Source organism: Pelecanus crispus, chromosome 7 (assembly GCF_030463565.1).
Source record: "Pelecanus crispus isolate bPelCri1 chromosome 7, bPelCri1.pri, whole genome shotgun sequence".
Classification (NCBI taxonomy): Eukaryota; Metazoa; Chordata; class Aves; order Pelecaniformes; family Pelecanidae; genus Pelecanus; species Pelecanus crispus.
The window spans coordinates 18181034-18207194 of NC_134649.1; the positions used below are offsets into that span (position 1 = coordinate 18181034).

General features: G+C 36.2%; 1 protein-coding gene across 1 annotated transcript in view; it reads left to right on the top strand.

Annotated features, from left to right (window-relative positions):
* ENTREP2 (endosomal transmembrane epsin interactor 2) overlaps nt 1-26161 on the top strand; it is a 160267-nt gene that overhangs the window by 73641 nt on the left and 60465 nt on the right. Inside the window, exon 3 of the mRNA XM_075714414.1 lies at nt 24653-24763. Coding sequence (XP_075570529.1) covers nt 24653-24763 — 111 coding nt within the window. The remainder of the gene's footprint in view (nt 1-24652; nt 24764-26161) is intronic.

Below are 26161 nucleotides of genomic sequence, written 5' to 3' on the forward strand. Positions count from 1 at the left end.
ACAGTCTAATTTCAACTCTTTCTTGGTGTGAGTCTGGTTTCCTTCAGCATTTCTTCTTCCTCCTTGGTAAATTAGTCTTGGTTTCTGACATCTGCCTCACTTTCTTTGTAAGCACTGAGGAAAATAAATTATTTTTGTTTAGGCATGTCTCTGTCTTTCAGTAAAATACTTAGTTCATCCTTCAGAAGTCTGCAGTCACCTTTATTGTTCACTTTTTGTTTATATGCTGGAAATGTCATATTGTTTACCTTTCCTTTCAGTCTTGAAACAGCCCTGTTACGGATATTTAAGTCCCATTTCTGTTCTTAATATTACCATGTGTAGCTTCTGGCCATAAAGCCATAAGGAATGAAAGAATTAACTACACTTAAACCCTGAGAGTTGGTTGTAACTTTATATTTTAGGCATGACTATGGTTAATTGCATTGCACAAGGTGAATGAGAAATGTTTGTTTAAGCATATCAGCACAAGGACATCTGGGGCATTTCAAAGACTAGATACAAGTATAGAAATGTTAAAAGGCTAGAAAATGAGTCACTCCCCCTGCCCTGGTTGGATGGGGGAGAGAATTGGAGGAGTAAGAGTGAGAAAACTCCTGGGTTGAGATAAGAACAGTTTAATAATTGAAATAAAGTACAATAGTGATGATAATAGTAACAATATAATAATAATATACAAAGGAAGTGATGCACAATGCAATCGCTCACCACCCACCGACCGATACCCAGACAGTTCCCGAGCAGCAATCGCTGCCCCCCGGCCAACCCTCCCAGTTTATATACTGAGCATGACATCACATGGTATGGAATAGCCCTTTGGTCAGTTTGGATCAACTATTCTGGCTGTGCCCCCTCCCAGTTTCTTGTGCACCTGGCAGAGCATGGGAAGTTGAAAAGTCCTTGACTAGCATGAGCAGTACTTAGCAACAACTAAACCATCAGTGTGTTATCAGCATTCTGCTCCTACTAAATCCAGAACACAGCACTATGCCAGCTACTAGGAAGAAAATTAACTCTATCCCAGCCGAAACGAGGACGTATGGGAAGTAAAACCCTGTATTTGCATTTATGACATATGAATGATAATGACCAATAAAAAGGATTTTGCCACAAGAACAAACCTAGTCACACCGTAGAGAAAAGGAGTTTGTCACAGTTAGTAGGAAATGTGAAATGTTTGAGGGACTTGGAAGGAGAAAACATATTAGAACCTATAGAGGGAGAGATTAGTGGGGGTTTTGGCATGTTTTGTTTGTTTTGTTTGTCTATTTTTTTTAAATAAGTAAGATTAAGAGTTTGATGCTGAATATTCAAAAAGGAAGTTGTTTCAATTCCAGCAGTTTCATTAACAGCTGTAGAGGTTTCCAAAAGTAGTAAATAGTAGTAAGACAATTCATTGCACTTTATCAGAAATTGTATGGAGATGATGGAGAGATATATGATGATAATTTTAGTTTTCAAATTACAAAAATGAAATATCATTACTTTGGGCCCTGATAGTTTATGTAGTCTCAAGAATTTTGGAAGCACTGAAGGGTTTCCAAAGTCAAAAGAAGCCAGGTATGAGCTTTGAGAGTAAAGTAGTCAATATATTTTAAAATTGTAAAGACATACATTGAACAAAATATGTGCAAAACCAACTTCTGTTTTTTCACGTTTCTACTAGTTTGGCATCTTTGGCATCTCTGCCTTGTAGAGTAACAATACGAAAGTGATTACACACAGCGTAATGTAGAAGATGATTGATAATAGAAGCAAAAGCTATTTTGGTTTCTGTGATTCATTTTCTGCTAAATTCCTTACAGCTACTAGATTCAGACTTCCACTGAACTCAATTGATCCCTGTTTATTTACAGTGTATAAGGCATAATCATTGCAGAAGATTTTAAACTCGTGGCTTAAAAATGACTTAGCAGACTTACCTGGATTCCAGATTGAGAAAAATTATGTTTATTGCTCAACATTTTAGTTGCTCATATATTGCAATATTTAGTTGCTCAGTGTTGCAAAATCTTTGGGTAGAAAAGTTGCACAAATCTATAATAATGTAAACAGAAATAGACTGCAGTCAGTTGGATGCTATGCTTTCTGTTTCTACACCATAAAATAATATGGTTTTAGAGGTGAAACTATATAGTTTGTGTCTAGATATATAGTAAAACAGTGTTCAGAACAGAAAAAAGTTTTTCTGCATTTTGTCATATTTAGTATTTTATTAGGATTTTCATTCAAAAGGATCTGTTCAATCTCTTCATCATTGTCATAATACGGTCTCATATTAGGAGAGGAAAAGACTGACATCTATAAATAATGTAGGTGAATCTATTCAAAAGTAGAAGTCTAAAAGTTTTTTAACACTTTTTAAAATATGGGATCTAAGGTAGTGCTAGATAGAACCAGGCAAGGATTGGTTTTCTACCATATAGTAGATTTTATATAGCCACGAGCACCAGTAATAGTAATTTATCCATATCTCTGTTGTAAGAGATTAATTCTAATCTTAAGCTTAATTCTAAATTGTATGTATCTATTTTGTGCTCAGAGAAAGAGACAATACATCCTAACATCCAAAGAGACATGGTAAACAACAATTTTTAATTTAGTTTCTCCTAAATGTGTGTGTTTTCAAATGTTTTATGGTTACATATAAATTTTCTACTAAATACGTGACTTTATTCACCAGAAGTAAAGAATCTTATCTCTTCGGGGGGTGGGAAGGGATAAACTAAACAGGCTCTGCAAACCCTATCAAAGACACAAAAAACCAACCACCACCCTGAAAAAAACCAGTTATCATCTTCTGAACTGGCCAGACTTTAAGCTTGATATAGTCATAAATGATTCTATGATTCTCTGCTCTTCAGGGCAGTGCGGTATATGATCAAATAGAGCCACCTCCAAAAAGGAAGGGGGAAGGAGAAAGATGTCTTTTCTGTTCAAAGACAGTAAGCAATGAAAATTATCCTCTCAGAGTATTCCAGAGCCTTGAACTCCCTGTGTGCGTGCAGCAGTGAAACACAAATCAACTGCTGCCTCTGAGATGCTGCAATAGTGGCTTTATTCTACAGAGGCCCATGGAGATACTAAATCCTTTAAGCTCCTGTAATTTCTATTCCTGGTATAGCAGGGGAATGGACATGGACAGCACAGTCAGAGGGTTAGAAGCAGTCTCTGAGCTTTTTTTTAACCTGTGTTTTTACAGGTGTTCTCTCTTCACTGATTTCCACAGTGTTACGTTGATTTCCACAGTACTACATTATTGAAAGCTGATTAAGAGAAAAAGCAATTGAATCTTTGGACTTACTTTGATCTCTCTTCAGCTGCTATGTTTGGTCATCAGCTGAGCTTGTTTCCTAATACTGTTATCATGTTTGGTCTCCTTGAAGAGCAATGTAATTGAAAAATTGATTTGTTGACATATTTTTATTTCCATTTGAGTTGAAGATGGATTAGGAGATCTCATTTCTTTTAACTTAGCATTTTTAATGAAAATTCAGCTCATCAGAACAATTCAGTGGCTTTATTCTGTTTGAGGAGACCTGGAGTTTAGGGTAGTACAAGTGACCACAGCATATACATGTTTTTGAGTGTACTTCTAAAATACAGAGATAAATGTATTGTGAAGTTACCGATCTCTCTTTCTTTCTCTGTTGTTTTGTGGTATGATTTCCAAAAAAAGCTTTACTGTAATATCCACTACTAAATTTTTTAAAAGCTCTAAATCTATACTGCATCTGCTTGTTTTGCATTCCTATTACAATCTGTATAGTTGTATCAGCATTTTATGTATGTAGGGCTTTGCTTTTTAACATCAACGAGTGACAGCTATCAGGAATCGGTTGGAAAATGTTCATGCTTTCTGACATAGTACTTGAAAAGTTGGAAATGTGGTATAGTATATGTTTCTATGCCTCTATAATAGAGAATCAGTATTTGCATTTGTTTGGAAAAACAAAGATTTGCTTCTTGTTAACAGAGATTTATTTGCAATAGGAAAACATACACTGGTTTTCTCTGGTGCTTGTTCAGACAGTAGAGAAAACAGCAAACACTTGATTACTTTTTGCTAGAATGGTCCTTGCATGTAAAAGTGGATACAGCCATAAAAGGGACGTATATGGAATGGCTCAAGACATTGTATACTGTCTCTAATACTGAAGTGGCAAAAGATTAGATACATAATACAGGCAGTTTGCCTGCCCTCCCCCTTTTGTTGTTCCCATTACCCTGATAAATTTTCACTTGTGTATGGACAGAATGGAGGAGCAGAAACTTACTTGTAAACAGAGCTAAAGAAATGTATATGTACATTCATACAGACACATACACGAACATGTTTGTAGTGCAGTATACTATAGGGATTGTGTGGAAGGGGAAGGGAGGAGTGAACTCTTGTTAATAGTGCCCAGTGAGCAACTATGGGGTGTTGCCAGTAGGAAACGGTTCTGCCTCATGTAACCAACATTATAGCCAGTCCTCCCTCCATTAGGGTTTGTAGGGCAAAATTTGTTGGTTAGAGCTTACCTTGGGAAGGTAAGAAAAACCCCTGTGTCGGACAGGGCACTCTTGGGCTCTAGGGAGTTGGAGCAGTCCTCGTGTCACAGTGGAGAAATGAGAAATCATTCTGCACACACTGCTGAGTCATGTAGGAGAGGAAGCCTGGGAGGGAGAGCTGGCAATTTGATGCTGCTCTGTGGATCTTAGTCATCCCTCTGCTGATCAGGTATTTTTTAATGGTCGTCAGCTTTTAATTGAACTCTTCTTTAGAACAGGTGAATAGAAATGTGTTGCTCATGTCATTTACCATGTCTTCCTAGTATTGGATTTTCTTCCATCTTAAACAGTATATGCTATAATAATGTAAAATATTAAATTCTGCTTCTAATCTAGGAAAAGAAAATTATAATTTGATGTGTTTGTTTTATCCATGTATGTAAAGGCAAAACTGGTGACTATGTTTTTCATCCTCTAATTTGGATAACTGGAGTAAAGGTGCATCTGTATGGTATCACTGGAGCTGGCTAGTTGGGCAGCATGGAAAGTATTTGTTAAACTTTGTATTTTGATGTAGAATGGTGAGGAAACAGTAACTTCAGAAATTTATTTTAGATGAGATGAATTGCATTTGAAATGTTTTTATTTAAAAGTAGAAGAAATATTTGCATGAACTAATACAAAGTATTTTTGGGGGGTGATGGAGTTGGGGATGGATACCTTGTTCATTGTACAATCAAAACTCATGTGGTTTCAGTTTTCTTTGTGCAACAGATGGAAGGAAATGCACCGTTATCCAAAGAGAATCTAATTATCTTGTGCTTGTTGAAGAAAAATACTTTGATTTCAGAGGGATTTGTTTGCCAGGTGAATCACAGTTTAGATCCTGAGTTAGACATGCCTGTGATCAAGTGTTGGGTTTCCTTACTACAGATGCTATAAAATCTCGCACAGCCTTATGGATTCAGTTCTACCTCAGATATATGAGTGAAGGTCTTAGAAATTTTAAAGTTCATGTATTGATGGCTCTCCATCAAATTATTCTTGTGAGTCTTCCATAGAGATGTGTGTGGAATTTTTCTTTAAACAGCCAGACCTATAATGAGGTTACATTAGAATTGAATTTGGAAAAAAACACTGTCCACATTGAAGCCTTGCCTCACAAACTGTCTGATACTGAAAATGCTCATGTACTGCTGATAAGATTTAGCAGTCATGGCTGGCTTGACCTTGCTTACCTGACAGAAGCCTTCTTCCTTAATGATGAAGGAAACGTATTCTGGTGTGATAGCTTTCAGAGAGACCACACAATTGTTCATTAATAAGAATAATTGCATATGAGTAGTTAATAGCTATTAATATTTTGGGAAAGACAGATGCAAAATATCTGTGTATCTGACCTTTACAACCTGCTTCTCTCTAATTATGCTACTGCCAGGAAGGGCTGCTTGCTTAGCCTTTTGATGCCTGTCCCTGTCAGCAGGACAACATGAGCTTTTATGTCCTTGGGGTATTCTGCTACAGATGTTATGGAAGGTTAATTTATGTGGAGTAGCATTTCACCAACACTTCCATGGAGGTAAATCCTTCCAGCAATGTGACACTTGCAAAAAGTAATATGTTATATATATGGAGGACCCTATTAAGGCAGTTGCTACAGAAGTATAAATTCAGCCTTATGTAGATTTGTTTTATAATTACTAGACTACTTACACATTTTTAAAAATATATTAATTTCTAATTATTGATTTAGCTGGCTGTTTTCTTTAAATATGGATTGCTTTGTTATGTACAAAAACTAATTTAGAAAAATGTCTTCTTTTCCAACCTAACCATGTTCTGCCATTGTTTTGGAACATTGTTGAGAAATAGTATTTTATTAGGTAATTTTAAAAAGTTACAGTTTTTAATTCCTCAGAGAATATGTTGGAAGGAAAATTAAACTGGTATGGCTGAGGTAGTTGCAAGTTTTAAATCTGGTGTATGTGGTCAAAATTCTGTTCAGAAAGCATTTATGTTTGAAGTGTTTATGATCATGCTGGATATAAACTCTGCTTTTTTCACCTGACTGTAGAGCCGCAGCAGTCATTTTTGAAGCATTTCAAACTGACAACATTTTGAGTGGCATTAAAATAGGTTAGTGCTGTTTGCTTTCTTTCTCTTTCAAAATAATATTTTAACTTAGATTTCATGTGCATGGACTTTTTTATTTAGGGAAGCACTGGTGTATAAATGGAAATGTCCATGATAAAAATTAGACAACATAAACTACTATATAAGACCATTTTTTGTCAAAAAGACTTCTGTTGACTGCCTGCACCTATAGTAAAGATTATCTGATTAATTTTTTTTCAGATCATTGAAAGATTCTTTTGGGGGCTTATTTTCATGTAGCAGAATCTCAAGAGAATTTGAGGGAACCAATTTCAGCATGTAAACATTGTGGGGGCAAAGGGGTGTGTTTGTCACTCATGGAATAGATAATAGACAATCAAACACCTTATAGGCCCAAGGTTTCTAGCAGGTACACAAAATCTATTTATTTCAGGAAGCTTTGGTGCAAAGGTCTTGAAAGCAAATGGTAAGACTTTTAGTATGAATTTGCAGTGGTAATGCCTTTGCCTGATACGTATTCATCCTCATGAAACAAAAACTCGCGGATACTATTCCTCAAAGTCCAAACCTCTCCATAGGAGGAAACGGAGTATTCAGAAAGTTCCTGAAATAAAACTCAATAGCAACAAAGTTACTATTAAGCAGGCATCCTTTATTGCAGCACTGGGGATCGTTCCACCATGAGTGCTCCAACGATTTGGCAAACTTCCAAAGATTATATACTAAAAAGTCATACATATTCATAAGATTTCTGAGAATTCATCTACATAAACATGAGGTTTCCTGGAACTCATTAACATATGCAAATGTCCAGTCCACATGTGTAGTCATCCTCTTTGGTGGTCTTCGGGGGTCCTCCGGTGGTCTCCGATAGTCTTCCTCACTTGTCCACTAGTTGAACTTTGGGCCTCCCTCGTCCATATGTGGTCACTGAATTAGCTCATCAGTCCTTCGGCCTTGGAATGGTCCAAAACCAGTTCCTTGAGTGCTTATCTCAAGGCACAGGTGTCCTGAGTCTGTGTTATCAATGCTTTACACAGGAAGTCTAAGGAGCTTGCTTAAGGTCTGTTTTAATTGTGCCAGACAAGGAGTTGCATTCTTCGAAATACCTGTCCTATTTATCTACTCTGCTCAGCAAATAACTAAAACTCTCCGAGTCAGGGATTGTCAGGGTTTAGCCCTTTCACTCACATGGCAAATGGATGCCAAAGCTGTGCAGAGAGTATAAGGCTGCCTTTTGGAAAGGATCCTCTTGCAGGGTGGCTGCAAAATCCCTTTAATTTTTGCTTGTCAGAATTTCTTCAGCTGTGGCTGTGGTCAGCACCTTAGCAAAGAATGGAAAAATGGAAGCAAATATGCCTGAAACCTGCAAGTTAACTTCTGTTACTGCTCGCTGGCATGGGGAGAAGGTGGGAGGACAAGAGAGGAATGAATTATTGTTAGGGTGTGAAAAGGGTTTGAAACAGGCTGAAAAGTTTTTTACATATCAAAATTAATTACTGCAGATCTAGATCTAGAAGTGTTTGCTGCCCTGCTAAGAATGGTAGGGAGATGATATAACCAGCAGAGCAACTAATAAAATTATCTGTTTGGACTAAGCTTTTCATTTTCAAATAGGACCAAAAGTTATCCAGTGCTTCATTCTCAAATTACAGTTCAAGTACTCCATGAGCTGTAAGATTCTGTATAGTACCTTTTGTTTATGCTTCAGGGGAAAAATGCTTTGGTTACCAAGCTTCCTAGAATTACTCTTTGTTCCTTTTAACACACTTCAGAAAGGTGTAGATGTTAAAAGTGTTAATTAGAATCAAAATAGCAGAAAATGAATAGATGCTGAAGTATCTAGTTTTGACAAATTTCTACTTAATTAAAGTTTCTGAGCTGAGAGTACGAGGGCTTTATTACTGAATCAGGTCCCCTGTTACACTTCCCTAAAAAATATTAAAATAAATTGTAAATTGATACTGCTGTAATATAGCATTACAGAAATAACAAACACGTATTGTTGTGTATAGAATATGACAATGCTAAACTCACTGTTGTGTTGCAGTCCTTTCATCTGATCACACTTGAGGAAATAATCTGTATGGCCATCAGAATTTCCACCTATGCAATTTACCTTTTCTAACAGGGAATTTCTTGAAGATATTGAATGCAACACTCTTGTTATGAGATATTAGAGGAGATTTGTTTTGATATAAATACATCTTTCCCTTTATCTGTCATTCTGTACTGCTGTATATAGAGACAAGGTCACGTTTTGGATTCCAGGGTTCTTGAAAAGCCTGGGAAGCATTACCAAACCCTTACCCTTGTTATTATTGTTGTTGTTATTTACTACACAATGATACAGGAGGAAACTAAACTACTTCTTCTGGTCTGTAAATAGATGTTCTTTGCGATGCAAATCCTACTGGAAACACACAGTGCCCCTTTCTGTTGTGCACTGTGCTCTTGTCAACAGCTTTCAGATAATTATTTTGAAGATAAGACTTGCTGACTCTTGGTCAAAGCTGATTGCTACTCTAACAATAAATAGAGTAGGAGAGAGGCATAATTTTTTCTTGCAAATTAAAACCAGTAGCATTTATGACAGTCTCAAATAACATTATTTTTGAAGTTCTAGTTAGGTTTTTCCACAGAAAATTTTTATAAAGAAATATAGAAATGAAGATACAATCAAGCAACTAGTAATAAATTGATTAAATTACAAGATCTATTTGAATGAAAACAAGTTAATAGAACCGTAACATCGTTAATAAAATCACGTACACCAAGTTTAATTGTAGAAGTTTTCATCTGAAATATTTAGCTTTGAAATTAGAAATAGTTGCATGTATCTTAATATTTATACCAAGGTTTCAGCTTTCTCTTAAAAAGTTAAATAGCCTCATTAGACCTAGTCAAAAGAAATTTCATCTAGAGGGAATGTAATTTAATTTAATAATGACTGGAATTGAATGGTTTTATAGTTTTTAGGATAAACCAGAATATAATTTATAGTTCTTAACATAAAAGCATTAAAATCTTTAACCTGATGCTGTGCCACACAGCAGGGAGTATTTCTGCCTATTTAATATAGAACATTACTTTTGACCTAGAGAAAATACTTTTGTTCAAACCTTTAATTTAGGCAAAGGACATGGAATGCTGAATTAAACAGATCTGAAATGCCAACACTTTTTCATTATCAGTCTCTTCTTGGCAAGTGTTGAGAAATAATTTTGAAAGTGATATAATTGAATTGTGAAACAAAAATCTCTATTATGAGGCAAATAACAGGAAGCTAAATTTTGTTTCTTGTGTACTTGCAAACCATTAGTTAACAGTTTTGGTTTGATTGCCGTTTGTGTGTAGTAAGTTTTTAAAATGGGCTCATTTTAAAATTATGTGTGAGTTATGTATTTAGTTCTATAATCTGTAATTAAATGAAGTTTGAATTTTATCTTCCAATATTTTTGTGTTGTATACTTTATAGCTGAATAAACTACAAGGGCAGAAGGGATCAATAAAATCATGTGCTATATGACCTCTTAACATAACAGCCCAAACAACCTTGATCATGAACTGCAAAACTTCCTTTGGATTTGTGGCATTTAGTCCAAAATATGTTTTTAAATATTTCAAAAATGCTATCTGGTGTTGCCTTTGTGTTGAACACTCCATCATGCTCATGGATGCAGTATTGCAATGGTTAATAAATCTTACTAAAAATCAGTGTCTTAGTCTAAACTTGTCTAGTTTTGGCTTCCCACTATTACTAGCTGCATATGTTTCTTTTTACTTAGTTGAAGAGCTGCACTTTGGGTTTGTTTGTGGTAGGACCTTGTGTTGGCCAGGGATTTGAGGTACAGCTGTCTAGGCATTCTACTGTAGTAAACTGGGTAGAGAAGATCAATATGCTTTTAAAGCCAGTTTTTCTTGGAATATAAACTATAATAGTTACCATTTATAATGGAACTGGAGAAGAGAGGATAGAAATTGTTAAAGGGTTTTTATATGAATCTTCTCAGAATCCGGGTAGCTTTGTGGCGAGTCCTTGATAGTTTGTTTTCCTCAGTAATCTTCCAAGCGGCAGCACACCACTCTGTTTCTCTCTGGCAGGTTCCTAACACAGTTTCTTCTGTCCTCTGTGCAACCTGGGTGCTTCTGCGTGCTCCTCGAGCTCTGCTTCCGTGCAGAGACCTTCTGGCCCACATCTTGCATTCCAGCAATCTTCCTTGCCTTGAGTAAGCCCAGTTGCTCAGTAGGAGGAAGCTCCTCTGGGACAGGCTCCACTTCAGGCTCCACTTAACACAGGTGCTTCTTAATGTACATAGTACCACACTGAAGTAAGAGACGCTGCCCATCAAGTATTTTAGTCTATGGATTCCATGATTTAAGACTTCCCCCCCCATCTTAGATTTCTGATTACAGAAGCAGGCCCAAATTGAGTGTATTTATTCTGAACTCTTTTTTTCCTGGATGAACGATTTGAGAATACAGAAAGCAACTGGATCAGATATATTAAAATATAAAAATATCAATTAGCTCATTAAGATAAAAATAATAATAGTAATAGTTCAAATTATTGTAATAACAATAAAATATAATTCCTACTACTTGATTTAATGAGAAGTAGTCCTGTATTCTTAGGGTTATATGTTGATAAATTTTTGAGTTTTTGCAAAGTTTTCAAAGGGACCTTTGGGAGAGAGTATATAGAGAGACTATTAATCAGTATAACAGATCTTAAAACTTCATCATCCTTATTATTAGGGGTGTGATTACTCAGGGAAATAGGCAAGAAGAAATGTTAGTTTGAAATCAGGTAAGGTGTGAAGGTACAGTGCTTTGGCTGCTCATGTAAGTTTCCCATGAGCACACTATTAGCCATAAAAATGTTATTTATCCCTTGGTGAAATGAGGTGAGCTGCTTGCCTGCATCGCAGGGAAAGAGAATGCACATGTATTTATTGTGGAGAAACTGACTTCACAGAAAAGTCAGAAATCTTCGTATTAAATTCAGCATCTGGCTGATCGAACAGGTAGCTTGTGCCTGTACTGGCACAGTTGCTGATCTCACTGCTTCATTAACGCTTGGTGCTCATAAATTTTCAGTTTTGCTTCTGGTTGTGTCCTTCTGCATCTCTGTCAGGGAAACCATAAATTCTGTGGAATAAATGATAATAAATGTTACTATGTGTGGACTATGTAAGCCAAAGCTTTGTGAGCAAAATACCACGCTGCAAGTTTTTAATCTACTTACACAGTAGCTTACAGAGACAAGCACATTTGCTTCTGGCTATTCTTGCTGCTTCACAAATCATAAATGTGTGTATTAAAATGTATATATTTTAAACCATGTTGAATATATACACCCATATTTAATGTGGTTGGGAAAAGTTTGTAGTATCTAATGTCAAAGTACAGTGTCTCAAAAAAACTTACTTTCTACAAAATATTTCAATAATGTAAAAAAAAAAAAAAGCAGCTCATTCAAAGATGACTTTATGACCTTTCAGAGAACTACAGGACAGGAACTAACAGAAAAAAACACACAGATGCAGTATTACAAGTACAGAGAATTGGCAGGTTTGCAGAAGCAAGCTTAACATGTCAATTCCTGATTTTTCTCAAAGTACACTACACAGTAGTGTTGGGTAATATGTTTCATCAGCACAGAAGGTAGCATTTTCTAAGAGTTAGTGTCTTGACTATCAAACCACTGCAAACCATGAGGGGAAGTAGTGATTGAAGTGCCAGCAATGAAAAGAAAATCCTGTTTTGTCTATATCTCCAAAATGAAAGTGTGAGGAATGACATAAAAGCTTACTTTTACAAATATGGTTTCATCTGATATAATATTTACATCACTTTTGGAGGACTTTGATTACTTTGCATATAGAGACTTTGTCCTCCTTGTAGTAGTAAGTCATTCTTCAAACCATATTTAATGCATGCTGTTCCTTTTTACTGTGCTGCTGATTTATTCATATGCAGTAGTTATTTTGCTTTAAACATTTGCCTACTTTTTTCCATATAGCAGGCATAAATGTATGTGTACCCCTTGGTATCAGCTACCGAAAATGTAGGGATGCTATGCATTTGATATAATTGCTTATGGCTAAAGTTTTCAGTGAGTCAGCTTTCACACATTTTGTGTTTGATGTGAGATTGTGTCGTATTTTGACATTTAGTTCAAAGTGAAAGTGCAAACTACTCCTGGGAAGATGGCATATTCTGGAATGGCTTATTCATCCTTGAAACTTTTTCTTCAAACACTTTAAGGGGCTTTGTAACAGAAAAATGCTCTATATGTGCTTTAGTCAGCAAAACAAATGGGTGTTTTCCCATAAGAAGCAGTACAGTAAGATTTACAACACATTGCCAAAAGAAACTTTTGAAGCTCACTGAGCTCAAGCTTACAAGGCTGGACCTGCAGAAAGCTGAAGGAGCTCTTGATTTATGTATTCTGGTACATAAATTCTTGATTCATACTTTTTGCAAATAGTTACTACAGTCAGATGCATGAAGGTACTTATGAAGTTATATGGTCTCAAAGTTTTGACTTCACATCTGTGGAAAAGGCATTTGAAGTAGCTTGCCTGAGGCCAAACAGGTCATTAGCAGAGCCAGAGTTAGGAGACAGACATGCCACCCTGTGGAATCTGTTCCTTCCTCTGGCATTACTTCCTTCCAGTGTTGCTTTGTACATGAGTGTTGCTATATCAAAAATATAGGTACCTAGCTATCCTGTGTATGACTTATTGCTAGTGGGGTAAGTGCTACAGAGGAGGACTTAAAAGTTGACTTATGATAAATACTGTGTGATGCAGAAGTTCAGTACTTGGCATTCAGTAATACACACAAAATGCTAGGTGTTACTAGGAAAGAAATACAGAACAAGCTGTAATATCTTGTTATGTGTGTCACAGTTTAAACCCATGTATTGAATGCTGAGTGTAGTTCCAATTATCTCATTGGAAAAGCATAAGAGAAAGGTGACAGGAATAGTGATAGGTATGATGACTCTGTCTTGAATAAGACAGATCCAATTTTACAAAAGGCATTACTGGCCTGGAAAAGGTCAATAGGGCATAATTATTCATAATTTTTCTAAGCAATAGGTGGCACCAAATGAAATGGCAAGTTTTAGAACAAAGGAAGTGGAAGTATTTTTTGAGACAGCTCATAATGAGATCATGGAACTTGTAAGGAAGCTAGTTTAACCATTTTTTTAATCTAAACTTCATGCCTACAGTTTTGAAGCATCACTTCAGGCATTGGTTATCAGGAAAACATTGCTCTACCTGCATGGGAGTTTGCACTTTGAAAGTGCGTACTAACTTGTTACATCCGTAGCTGAAAGATTTAGAGGTGCTCCTCTGTCTCTCTCTAGCTGTCAGTTAATTTTGGACCATGTCAAGTCCTGGTATGAGACCCCTAGGTAGATCCTCATCCAGTGTGCAGTGTTAACTGTACTGGGTCTCTGTGTGTATCAGTATTGTCACTGACAAAAGCCTTCATCCTTGACACCCACAGAAAATTGTCATTTGAGATGCCATTGAGATTTTTATTGAGCACAATCTTTACAGAGAGCTGTGGGGATTAGGCTTCTGTTGGTGGAATTGTCCTGTGACTGACTTCACTTGGCGGGCTCTGATGATCATCTCTGGGTAATTCATGGTTATAGAGTAGGATAGTATTTAGAATTATCCAGAAAGTGAATGTTAATAACATGGAGAAGAAACCAGAGTTACTTACCAGCAGTTAAGAGTTCAGGAAGAGTTTTCTGTATGTATTCACCTTCCACCTCCATTCTTTTGTAGTTTGGACTTGATTTCTTGCTTGAAAGGAAACAATATGGTCTTTGTGCAAATATGGAACAAAAAGAAGGGCCAGTTAATGAACTGTAATATAGATATTCATTAGGCACAAAATTTTTGTCCTTGAATATTGTAATACATGATTACACACTGTATGAGTACGCAAACGCCACATATTGGTCATAATCTTACAGTTCCTCTAAGACACTCCTTCAGTCTTAATTACATATTATCATATCAGATACATAGTCCACACATTCAATGACTTATTTGATCTTAAAATGGAACCTTTGACCAGTTTTATATTTGGCAAATTTATTTCTGAAATTAGTGAGCAGAATTTTCAGTATATTAGCAGTATTAATTGAGATTATGTAGCAATGTAGAGGAATGTATTGGCACTTGCATAATGCTTTGATATACTTACAGTTAGCATGGACGTTTTTGGAGTATTTCCTGATTATAGAAATTTAGTAATGTCTGTTAGTTTTTCTTTAGATTATAATATGATGCATTTAATTACATATTTAACTGATGGTTACATTCAGACATTGTGAGGGCCCTATCTTTGCAAGTATTAATTTTGCAGTCAGGAGTCCCTAAGTATGTGTTTTACTAGCGGTTTTAACTTTTTTTTTTAAAGAATGTGAATGATACTAAATTATCGTTGTAATGGAATTTGAAGTTCTTCAGGCATTACATTTTTCTCTTTTTGCATAAGAAACTGTGTCTTCTCAAACTTACTTCTTTAGAGTAGTATTAGCACACTATAGCCTCTCCAGTAGGTTTTTTTCTTTGGTGTACGACTGCAATGAATTTTACTTTTTGGTAGAAAGCTGTACGTTGACAGAAAATCTAAAATGTTAATGTCTTCTGTTGCAAGTCACAAACTGCAGTGTATACTAGAGATGGTTCTTTTATTTCTCCCCTTTTTTCCTCCTAACACTTCAAATTGTGAAAGACAGTAAAAGTAAGGGCAAAAAGGTGGTTTGAGCCAACTATATCAAGGATTAAAGATCTCAGTTTTGCAGGTAATACAGTTTTAACTGTGCCTTTGGGAAATAAGATGAAAGGAAGTCTAAAGATTATGGCAAAAACAAAAGAGAAGAAATTGCTTGAGGCCAATTGTGGAGAAAAAAAGCAATATTAAGAGACAAAAATGGAAGTGATGAAAAAGAATGGAGGGAGAGAATATATCAGGTTCTGTAAATCCCTTTGGGTATTTTTGGTAGCATTCATAAAATTAAGAAGATCTACTTTGGGCCATTCTGAAGGCAGGTGTATGGTTGTATCTACATTTAAGAAATGTGCAGGAAAGTGTTCACAAATAATCTCACTGAGAATACTAATAATTTTCTAAAAGGTGCTAATTCTCAGGTTGCTATAGCCATACTGTCTGCTATTCTTAAAAATTGCCTTAAAAATGAGCTATATTTTGAACACAGTAAAATACAAAAATATGTTGATCTGTAATCATACATGTTTTTGTATAGTATCACTATTTGCGTAGAAACTTCCTTACAGCCAAAAATGTTACATTATGAGAAATAATAAGGAATCTCAAAGTTTTCGTAGGAGACAGGGACGAGAGCTGCCATTGTGTGTGTATTCACAGTGCAAGACAACACTTGTATTGAAAAGGTTCATTATACTTCACCTTTTTCAATTGTCCCATGTTATGACACAAAAAAAAAAATGCTTTAAACCACAGTTATAGGCAAGAGAAGCTTGTGATACATTAAAGAATTTTGCAGACATGCCCCAATCAAAGTGTTGTTAATTTCTACAGAAATCTGGTTCTGCACAGATATAGGAAGTGTAGATTTAGGGCTACCAACTTCTTTTTGCCCTAGAATCTTCAGACTTCCACATTCCCAGATCTTCTGAATTGCTGCATACAAACCTATGTTCCAATATTTTTCTAAAGAAACAGTATTTATGAAGTCTCTTTCTTTGTCTGCTGTTCCCCCCTAGTGATGTTTGAGCCAACAGATCAATTTCAACCAAATCTGACAGAAGAATATAGAGAGAAAAATTCCTGATGTATAGATAAAATTGGTGAGTGAGTAGAGGACATAACCTGAATGAGTGTTGCCACTAAGGGAAAGACTGTAGCATGACTTGAACAGTCTTTACTATTTGGTCAGCGAACTGATCTGCCAAGCACACCCACGTTGGTCAGAAGGCACACGCAGTTTGCAACTAGCTGCAGACCTGTGGTGTTTCTTGTATAGTGGCAGATAGCTGGACAATGGAAAGATAGAAGGAGAAGGAACTTGAGGCTCATGGCGGGGAAGGGGGGTGATAAGAAAACATAGAAGAATGCAATGTGAGTAAGAAATCTGGTTCATTGATAAAGATATTAAACAAGGCTGGCCCCAAAATGGAGCCCTGGGGAACACTGCTCGTGAATGGCTGCCAACTAACTCCATTCACCACTACTCTCTGGGCTCGGCCACCCAGCCAGTTTTTTACCCAGCGAAGAGTACGCCCGTCCAAGCCATGAGCCAACAGCTTCCTTAGGAGAATGCTATGGGAGACGGTGTCAAAGGCTTTACTGAAGTCCAGGTAGATGATGTCCACAGCCTTTCCTTCATCCACCAGGCGGGTCACCAGGTCATAGAAGAAGATCAGGCTGGTCAAGCAGGACCTGCCTTTCATGAACCCATGCTGGCTGGGCCTGATCCCCTGCTTGACCTGCACATGCCTATTGAATTTTTACTTTCATTATAAATAATCCAGCCACCAAGCCAGGAAACATGAAATTGCTACTCTACCCTTAACTGGTTTAGTGGCAGACTTGGTAATGTTAGGTTAATGGTTGGCCTGGATGATCTTAAAGGTCTTTTCCAACCTAAACGAGTCTGTGATTCTAAATATTTTATTTTTTTTAATCAGTGATAAAAAATAGCATTGTGTCAGAAACATGAAAAAGGAATAACAATGATCAGAGTAGGAAAAATAAGTGATAACTGCAGTGTATTTTCAAACATCTTCAGTATATCCAGGCCTCCTTAGTCTTAATGATTTCCATGGTACTCTTTATTTGTGGAGGGACGTTTACAAATGTGACTGAAGATAGGACTGCAGATAACTTCCTTTATAGTGGAAAGATAACATAACCTTTTAGGATCAGGGCTTAAATAATTTTTTTTTTCTCTTTCAATATGAAAGGTCCCTTATTGCAGGCCGTCCCTTGTAAAGGCATTGTGAGATCTGATTTTTCATTCTGTGCAGATGTGTGTGGTGTGGTCTCTTATTAAGTGTGCATGTTGGGACTGCAATGATAAAAACTCATTCTTGATATACTCTGCATGTTTATACTTAAAACAGTTTTCAGAAATGTGTAATTCAGTTAAAACCAATTTCTGAAATATTTAAGTGTGTCAATTGCTTGCCAAATTTCAGTTTGCTTTCTTTAGCTAATGCCTGTCCTACAGTATCCCTCAGTATTTTGCAAAATATTTTGCATCAGTTTGATGTTGCAGAAATAATCAAGGCTTATCAAAGCATTTGTGATAATTAAACCTTTTTCTTTTGATTTGCATCATTTTTTCTAGTAATTCTGGTTGTTTGCTGGAGAGGTCATGTGAAAAGAGAATTTACAGAGGAGTGCATATATGCATTGCAGTTGAATTGATAGCATTAGGCCAGAGGCTGCTAACTGCCTCCTTGTTAGAATCCCAGAATGTAGTATTTCCATTTGTGGATTCATGCATGGTGGGTGCTCTTTGTTGGGGTCATTCATTTCAAGTAATTTAGAAGCAGAGGTTATCCTGAATACCCAATGTATGATTCCCTTTTTCTAAGGACACAGAAATGACTGAAAGGCAAAGTTTCCCCTGTTCTTTGTTTCAGAAGTATTCACCTTTGAATTAATGAGATGTTCATTCTACTGAAGAACATAAAAAAGTCTTCTGCGATCCTGCATGTCTTGTGTTTTATTTATGCTTTGTTCAGTGATCTGATCAGTCAGATGAAGACCTGTAGAGATACTTGGCCTAGCTAAGAAGTCTCTAGAGGTGACCCCTGTATGAAATAACCCAATATGCTTAATTTCTTTATCTCAAAAGGCAGTGTACCTACCTCTGACATGAATCTTTATCTATATAGTAAATCTTAATTTTGCCTGTGAGCAAAACGCAATGGAATCACTTCAAAGCATCTGCAATACTCTGGAAAAAATATGCATAAAAGTATAAATGTGGAATATGTATATAGATGTATTATTCAAAGAAACATTAACAGAATTAAGATAACCTTTTTTCTTTCACTGTATTCATCTTAATGCTTTATGTTCCTTGTTATGCTTAGAAGTTAACACAAAAGGGGAGGAGATTAAGCAGTTGTGTTAGTTAAGTATGAACATGTTGTGGGCAGAGTGAACAGCAGGACTGCGTGTGATCTGGCATCTCTCTCCTATTTTCTTTATTGTTGCTGCTGGAGGAATGAAATAAGCCAGTGCATTTGTTGTACTTAGTAGAAAGATAAGCTTCATAAATATTGGTGGCTGGCAATCTGGTTAGTCCTTGAAGGCATATTACTCCACTTCTGTTTTATGTCAATATGAAAATTCTTGGTTTGTGATTCTCTGCCGGCATAAGCTGCATTATGGTTAACAATTTCCTATGTTCTGTACTCTAAACAGTTCTTTCTTCACACAGTATCACAAATATCACAAAATCACAAATAATCTTTCATTAATTGGTTTACTTATAAATTAATTATTCAATCTGATGTATACAACATTTTTGTTTCTGACTGATAAGGAAAATGGGAACTCTGTAACAGTTTAGTAAGAAAACAATGGCATGAATCTAGACTGTTTCCAAAATACAAATGGTGAAAATAACACATACCCTTCTGAAGAGGATTTTTCATCGATAAATTTCAAACCACTCTGCAAAAAGTTTTTGTGTTCGCATTCCCATTTTACCCATAGTCCAGCCGTACATGTAAATCTATAATTAAATAAAGGCAGAAACTTTGAGTGGGAAGGAGTCTGACAGAACCTGGAGAATTTGTTAGTGTGACCCAGTCCCTAAACTTTCATTGAGGCTTTGATTCCTGAATAGGCATAATAAAAGGAAGGATAAGGTTGTTCCCTATCTTTTCTGCTACAACTGTTTTAGATGCTGTGGTAGGAATTTCAAAAACCAGCTCTAGCTGTATTAAACTCAGCTGTTGAAATTCCATGACATAGACTTAAAATTCACCAGCTTTCTTTTAACAAATTGGATGGAGGTGGCTGGTTTTGAAATTTGTAGTCTTGGATCAGACTTTTTAACTCTTTTATGTGATGATCAAAGTAGCCTAGAAAGTGTTTTATTTTAGATGAAACCCAAGAGATTCACATAATCATATGATCATAGAAGTTGAGACTTCTGCAATGAAACAATGTAATTGACAATTAAATAGAAACTGGTATGGTTGCTTGCTGTTGCAATGTATTCTGACAATCAAATATCCTTCATCCCTGTCTTTCAGGAGTACAGCAAAGATATGCTATTAGGCTCTGGCCTCAGCCTCCCTTTGCATTGGAAAATTTTTTCTCCTTTTGGTGGAGAGTTGATGTGAAGGCTTGATCTTTTTAAATAGTTTTATTGTTAAAGACAGAAGTTATGAGAAGGCCAGGAGAACCTATTTCATGAAACCTGAACCTCAAGATTGTTGAAAAACACAAATGAAAGCAGCAGACTAAGGTCATTAAGAAAATTAAGCTACTTAATTATTCCAGATGCAAGATGACATCTCAAATTGTGAGTTGTTGTATCATTTTAAATCATTGCCTCAGAGCAGAGCTAATTAGTTTTGTAGAATTAGTTTAGCACTATGCTAACATTTATGTAGGAAGTCCTATTAACATTTCTTCTATGGAGTGCTTTGTATAGGATATCAGCTTTGACTTCTCCAATTAATTCTGCTAGCTTTATGTCATAATAAATCAATTGGCTTTGCTTTTTGTTTATGGACTAATTCTTGGTGGCTGTCATGGTTTAACCCCAGCCAGCAACTAAGCACCACGCAGCCGCTCACTCACTCCCCCTGCCCTGGTTGGATGGGGGAGAGAATTGGAGGAGTAAGAGTGAGAAACACTCCTGGGTTGACAAGAACAGTTTAATAACTGAAATAAAATAAAGTACAATAGTAATAATAACAGTAACAATATAATAATAATAGTAGTAATAATATACAAAGCAAGTGATGCACAATGCAATTGCTCACCACCTGCTGACCGATACCCAGACAGTTCCTGAGCAGCGATCGCTGCTCCCCGGCCAACCCTCCCCCCAGTTTCTATACTGAGCATGACATCACATGGTATGGAATAGCCCTTTGGTCAGTTTGGATCAACTATCCTGGCTGTGCCCCCCCGTCCTCCCCGCCACCTCCCAGTTTCTTGTGCACCTGGCAGAGCGTGGGAAGCTGAAAAGTCCTTGACTAGCATAAGCAGTACTTAGCAACAACTGAACCATCAGTGTATTATCAGCATTATTTCTCATCCTAAATCCAGAACACAGCACTATGCCAGCTGCTAGGAAGATAATTAACTCTATCCCAGCTGAAACCAGGACAGTGGCTCTAAAGTTTTTTGGAGCTCAGTGGTATTAATGCATCTTCCTGAATTCTAAGAATATTTGATCTTGTTTATATGTCATGGCTAGAAAGGTAGAGAACATAATACTGTAGTTTTAAAGCGGCATTGAGATGTCATAGTCCTTCAGTGTCTGACACTTAATTCTGTGTTTTCTTCAGTGTAAGCTATTGCCCTTGGTCATTGGGTTAACTGCATCTTACACTCTTTCCTAGTAGTTTCATACTGCTCCTGCAAGTATGTCACACTGAGCTCTCAGAGCAAACATTCAGTAGCTCACTTTCTTGAGGAAAATTTTATTGTGGAAATTAGACATACTTAATTTCACTAATAATGTATATCTAACTTCATCTACAGTATTTCATAATGTAGTGTTGGCTGTCCATCATAATCCACAATGACCACTCTTTCAAAGGGTTGCAGATATGTTTTACTGCTGTATTTGTGCCAATGTTAGAAAAGACTGATTTGTGATAAAAGCATAAAGCATACTGAACACTTTTTTTTTAATGCTTGTTAATGTGGTAATTGATATTTTTATGCCTCCTTTTCTCTGTTGTGGCTTCCTGTATGGTGGTAAACTTTACCTCAAAAGTTGTGATAACAGCATAACAGGTGTGACCTATTCCATCAGTGTAAAGCTTTTTGATATTTATCTGAGAAGCTTTAAGGAAGGATACTGGAAATACTTAAATTGGTTTTATTAGGCTCTTTGTGCTCTGCAAGAGGCAGGGTAGTTGCAAAAGGCTTGCATATGACCTGAGTGTTCCCTTCTAACTACATGCCCAGCCCAGCTTAGGCAATGCCTTGCCTGGGACATTGAGAAGTGAGGCATAAAATAGCAAAACTGGGAAGACAAATGTGAAAGAGAACCTCAGTGTTTGATATGTGACCATGTCACTGGTGGCTGTCACTTTTAAATTCAACTTCTGTACAGAATGTGAGGCACAGACCCGCAGAGAAGAGCAGAAATTGTAAGAGCCTGTTACATGATTTTGACAGAGTGCTGGATCCTTCTCTCTTGTCTTTGCACGTGACAAGAGGAAGGGGTGACTTTGGAAATGCCAATAGAGGTTTCATCATTAATGAATGCTAATGTGGAGAAAGTACTGTAAAGATAGATAATCCTGACATAGGTTCTAAACCTTGTTGTCAGCTGTGATGCCTGGAAGAATACGAAGCTGGCAACTAAAATTTGTAACACAACTTCTGTCCTTTGGTTAACAATGTGGAGATTATGGGGGTTTTTTGTCTGTTTTTCCAAAAAAGTGCTTGTGGTAGCTTTCAAAAACTGTTTGGGACCCTTCTTTTCCTGAAGGTGTGTAACTAATGAAAGGCCTTTGGAGCAGAGTTGACAGAGTAGGTTTTCCTTCAGTGTAGGGGACTCTCTTTTCTTTGAGCTTTCAGAACTTTGTAGACTTCATTAGCTGAGGAAGGATCTTTGAGCAGTAAGTGCTGCATTTGTTCTGCCAGGGGTTAATGAGGGGACAACTGAATAAATAAGGAAAGTGTTTTAATTACGAAGAATTAAGTACTATTCGGTGTTGTAGCAGGAGACTATAAAGGGGATTTGGTGTTGAGATTCTACACAGTTGATGACTTTATATGGAAGTTACATGTCAGCAAAGGACTGGATTTCATCAGCCTTAGCATCACACCGTGTATTTTTCATTTGCTGTGAGCCTACCCAAGTCAATCAACACAAAGCTAGAGGGTGTTCACCTTTTGTTACTTCCGTGGTTTTTGAAATGGCTGAAGTTTCATATGTGAACTGTACTTGTCAGAGAAAAGGTGTCTTTTTTCAATTTTTTTGAATCAAACAAATTTTGATGCCCATTTGCACACCTGGCTAATCCTTTCTGTGAGGCAACCATCTTCTTTAAAGATGTGAATTTTCAGGAACATGTGTATGGTTCATAAAAGGAGTGTGATATAACTGATAATGTGGATTTACTCCAGGAGAATTTGCAGTACAAGGTTAGCAATTGAAATACTGGCAACATAAAACATAAACAACAAAACAAATAAATTGAAAAGAAATCAATTTCCTATTTTTGGTAAAAGTTCCATTAACCGTTCAAATGAATTTGCAGTTAAAGACTTAGAACAAGTATGTTAAAAATCACGTTTAGTATGTTAGAAAGATCAGTGTTTTCAGAACTATCACTGTATCAAGCATATTAATTTTTGCCTGTATTAGCAAAAATAAATGCATAAAGCTCTTGGGTTACAATTACTAAATATACAAAAATTAAGAAATAATAAACTGAGGTGACATAAATATTGAGTCTGCAAGGTATCCATTAGTGCAGATTTTATACTACTTATAGTATCAGTGTTTCTCTGCATATGTGACAATATATAGACACAGACATTATCTAGCTGACCATTATTATATGGTAGCAGTATGTCTTTTGTTCTAGAAGTTTTGACTTTAATACAGATTTGTCATAGATTGTTTTTTTTTATACACACAATATAAGAGTGTTAAATTGTAAAAATACTTGAAATCTTGTTTTCTATGAAAATACGCAATGGAGATACAATTTAACCCTTAGATGTATCAATTGGGAATTTTTCTGCCAAGTAAGGCTGAGGTTAGTGAAGAGGCAAACTATTCAGATTCTTGTTTTTCATTTGAAAACCACTAAAAAAGATCCAACCATTTTGGATTCAAGCTTGCCAAAAATATTTGTAGTGTGTGCATTGGCAGAAGATAACATCTTGTGAGAACAGTGACTGGAAAGATTGTAAACTATGGGCATGCATATGGAAAAAAGATGCAATAGAATTGCTCATTAATTTCAGATAACTCAGGAGTATGAGTGTTATATGGCACTGAACACTGAATTTCAGTGAATATTTCAGTGAACACTGAATATTTAAGGTGGCCACATATTGAGCACGTGTTTATTCTTGGCCTCTTACTGCTTGTGCCTTTCTATTTCCCTACATACTGAGTTCCCTACATATAGAGATTTCTGTCTGTCTACACTGGGTCAGGTTTTTTGTGTTTAAAGCAATAAAATGATAGCTAAGTGGATGCAATCAAGTTAATAATTGTTTTGACATATTTTGAAAAGATGGGAAAGGAGTAATTAACACATGCATAGTTGATATGGAGGATGCTGCTTAAATTGTAATTGTTGTTTGAAAACCAAGTATTTATCCAGAATTTTATTCACCTTTCTTTCCCCCAACTTATACAAACTCATGATACATGATATCCACAAATACTTTTCCTCTTTAAGATACCCATATCCTAATCAAAAGGGATTTAAATTGTTTTAAGACTAGTTTTGATTATAAAATATTTTTTTCAGATCTTACTTGTTAATAATGCTCATTCATAAAACCCATTAAATTTTCAGAGTGTGTGATAAAAGTGGGAGATAAATGGATGATTTTGAAATGGCTGAAGGAAAATAGATGATAGTCAAGTCTAGTTTTGATGCAGCTTTCTCTTACAGTGTGAGACTCAGGATGTTGTCAGATTAAAGAATACTCCTTTAAAATGTATAAAATGTTACCATCCATGTAATAGTATGACAGGCTGGAAATTCTTGAATGTCTAACCAATATTTCTTTCATGTTTGCCTCTTGCAGTGAATAATAATAGGCTGTTTGGTTTTTTTACCAGATAACCTTTTTCATGTTGCTGTCTGCAGTGTGCGTAATGCTGAACTTGGCTGGTTCCATTCTCTCTTGTCAGAACGCTCAGCTGGTAAAGTCCCTGGAAGGATGTCAGTTGGTGAGTAATGAAGAACAAGTTTCTTATAAAGGGCAATGGATTTTATTTTTCATCTGTTTGGTTTTTGTACACATATTCCTTTAATTTTCAAAACAGCATGTGTTTAGTAAAGCCATCTATAGGCATTCCAACATGAAAAATCATGTTGTGAAAAGTTTGAGAGTTAAAGTGCTAATGTATTTACAGTGTTTTGTCACCTCAAAAAGTAAGTTGTAATATTAGAAAGACTGGCTTCTTAGTGTCATGGTACAAATGATGCTTAAACAGAATAGGTAGAATACAGGCCACATCAAAGCAATGCAGTGATTACCATTTGAGGTCAGCAGTACCAGGATTTCATCCAATAGCTCCTTATACAGCTAGTGTATTTCATAGATGTACTGATAGTAATGTTTTGGTATGTATATTTTAATATTTTATTTGCCAGCCTAAATTAGTTCTTTTTTTTTAATTTCCAAAGCAAATGTATGTTACTTATGTTACATAAAATACAGAATAATAAAAATTATCATGTTGTAGCATGCTCTAAATTATTAAAAGTTATATACATGAAGTCTTTATGTTTTTATCTCAGGAAAAAAGTATGTATACATTGAACTCTAATATATTTTCTGACATAAACTAACAAAGATGTCTACAGAACTAAACTCTTGTCTGAAATCTCTGATTTCAAGTAAATCATAAAAGAACAATTCCCCCCCGCCCCCCCCAAATTCAGGAAACAAACAACATTCAATTTTAAGATTGACCAATGGACTGGAGAATGTTTATGGATATGCATCAGTGCTCTTTTTAGTATAATCTGGCTTTCAGTAGACCAATCAAACTGTTTAAACTGTATGAGTACACACTCGTAGGACTCAGTAAGTATTAGGACTATGTGCACATATGTACCCCAAGACATTGATTTGAATGATAAACAGAAAAGACATTTTTCTCTCTAATGCCAACAGATGACTCCACAAAATGCTTGTGCATCTCTTCAGCCATTGTTTTCCTCCTTTGTTCTAAGGTTTTTGTCCAGTAAAACTCTTCAGGCTTCGATTTGCACCCAATACATTTAATAAAACTTAAGTTAAAATAATATAAAATGTTTCAGCAAATATTTTGAAAGCCACATGAAAAATACAGAACAGGAAACCATTTGGGTGTGACCTGTCACATGCCTTCACCTTGTTTAATCAGCTTTTAAGCCTGTGTTCTGTTTTCCTGTCACCCATCCTGTTTCAGAGGGGTGTGTCTGCAGCTCCACCAGTTACGTAGTCTGGAAAAGCTTAGGTATTCTGCTAAGCTTTCTACAGTGTTTGTGATTTCCAGGTGTGATTGGGGTAAAGGCTTTGACGAACCAGATAGACAGAGCCAGATAGCTGACTCAGTAGAAAACCAGCAGTGACCCAA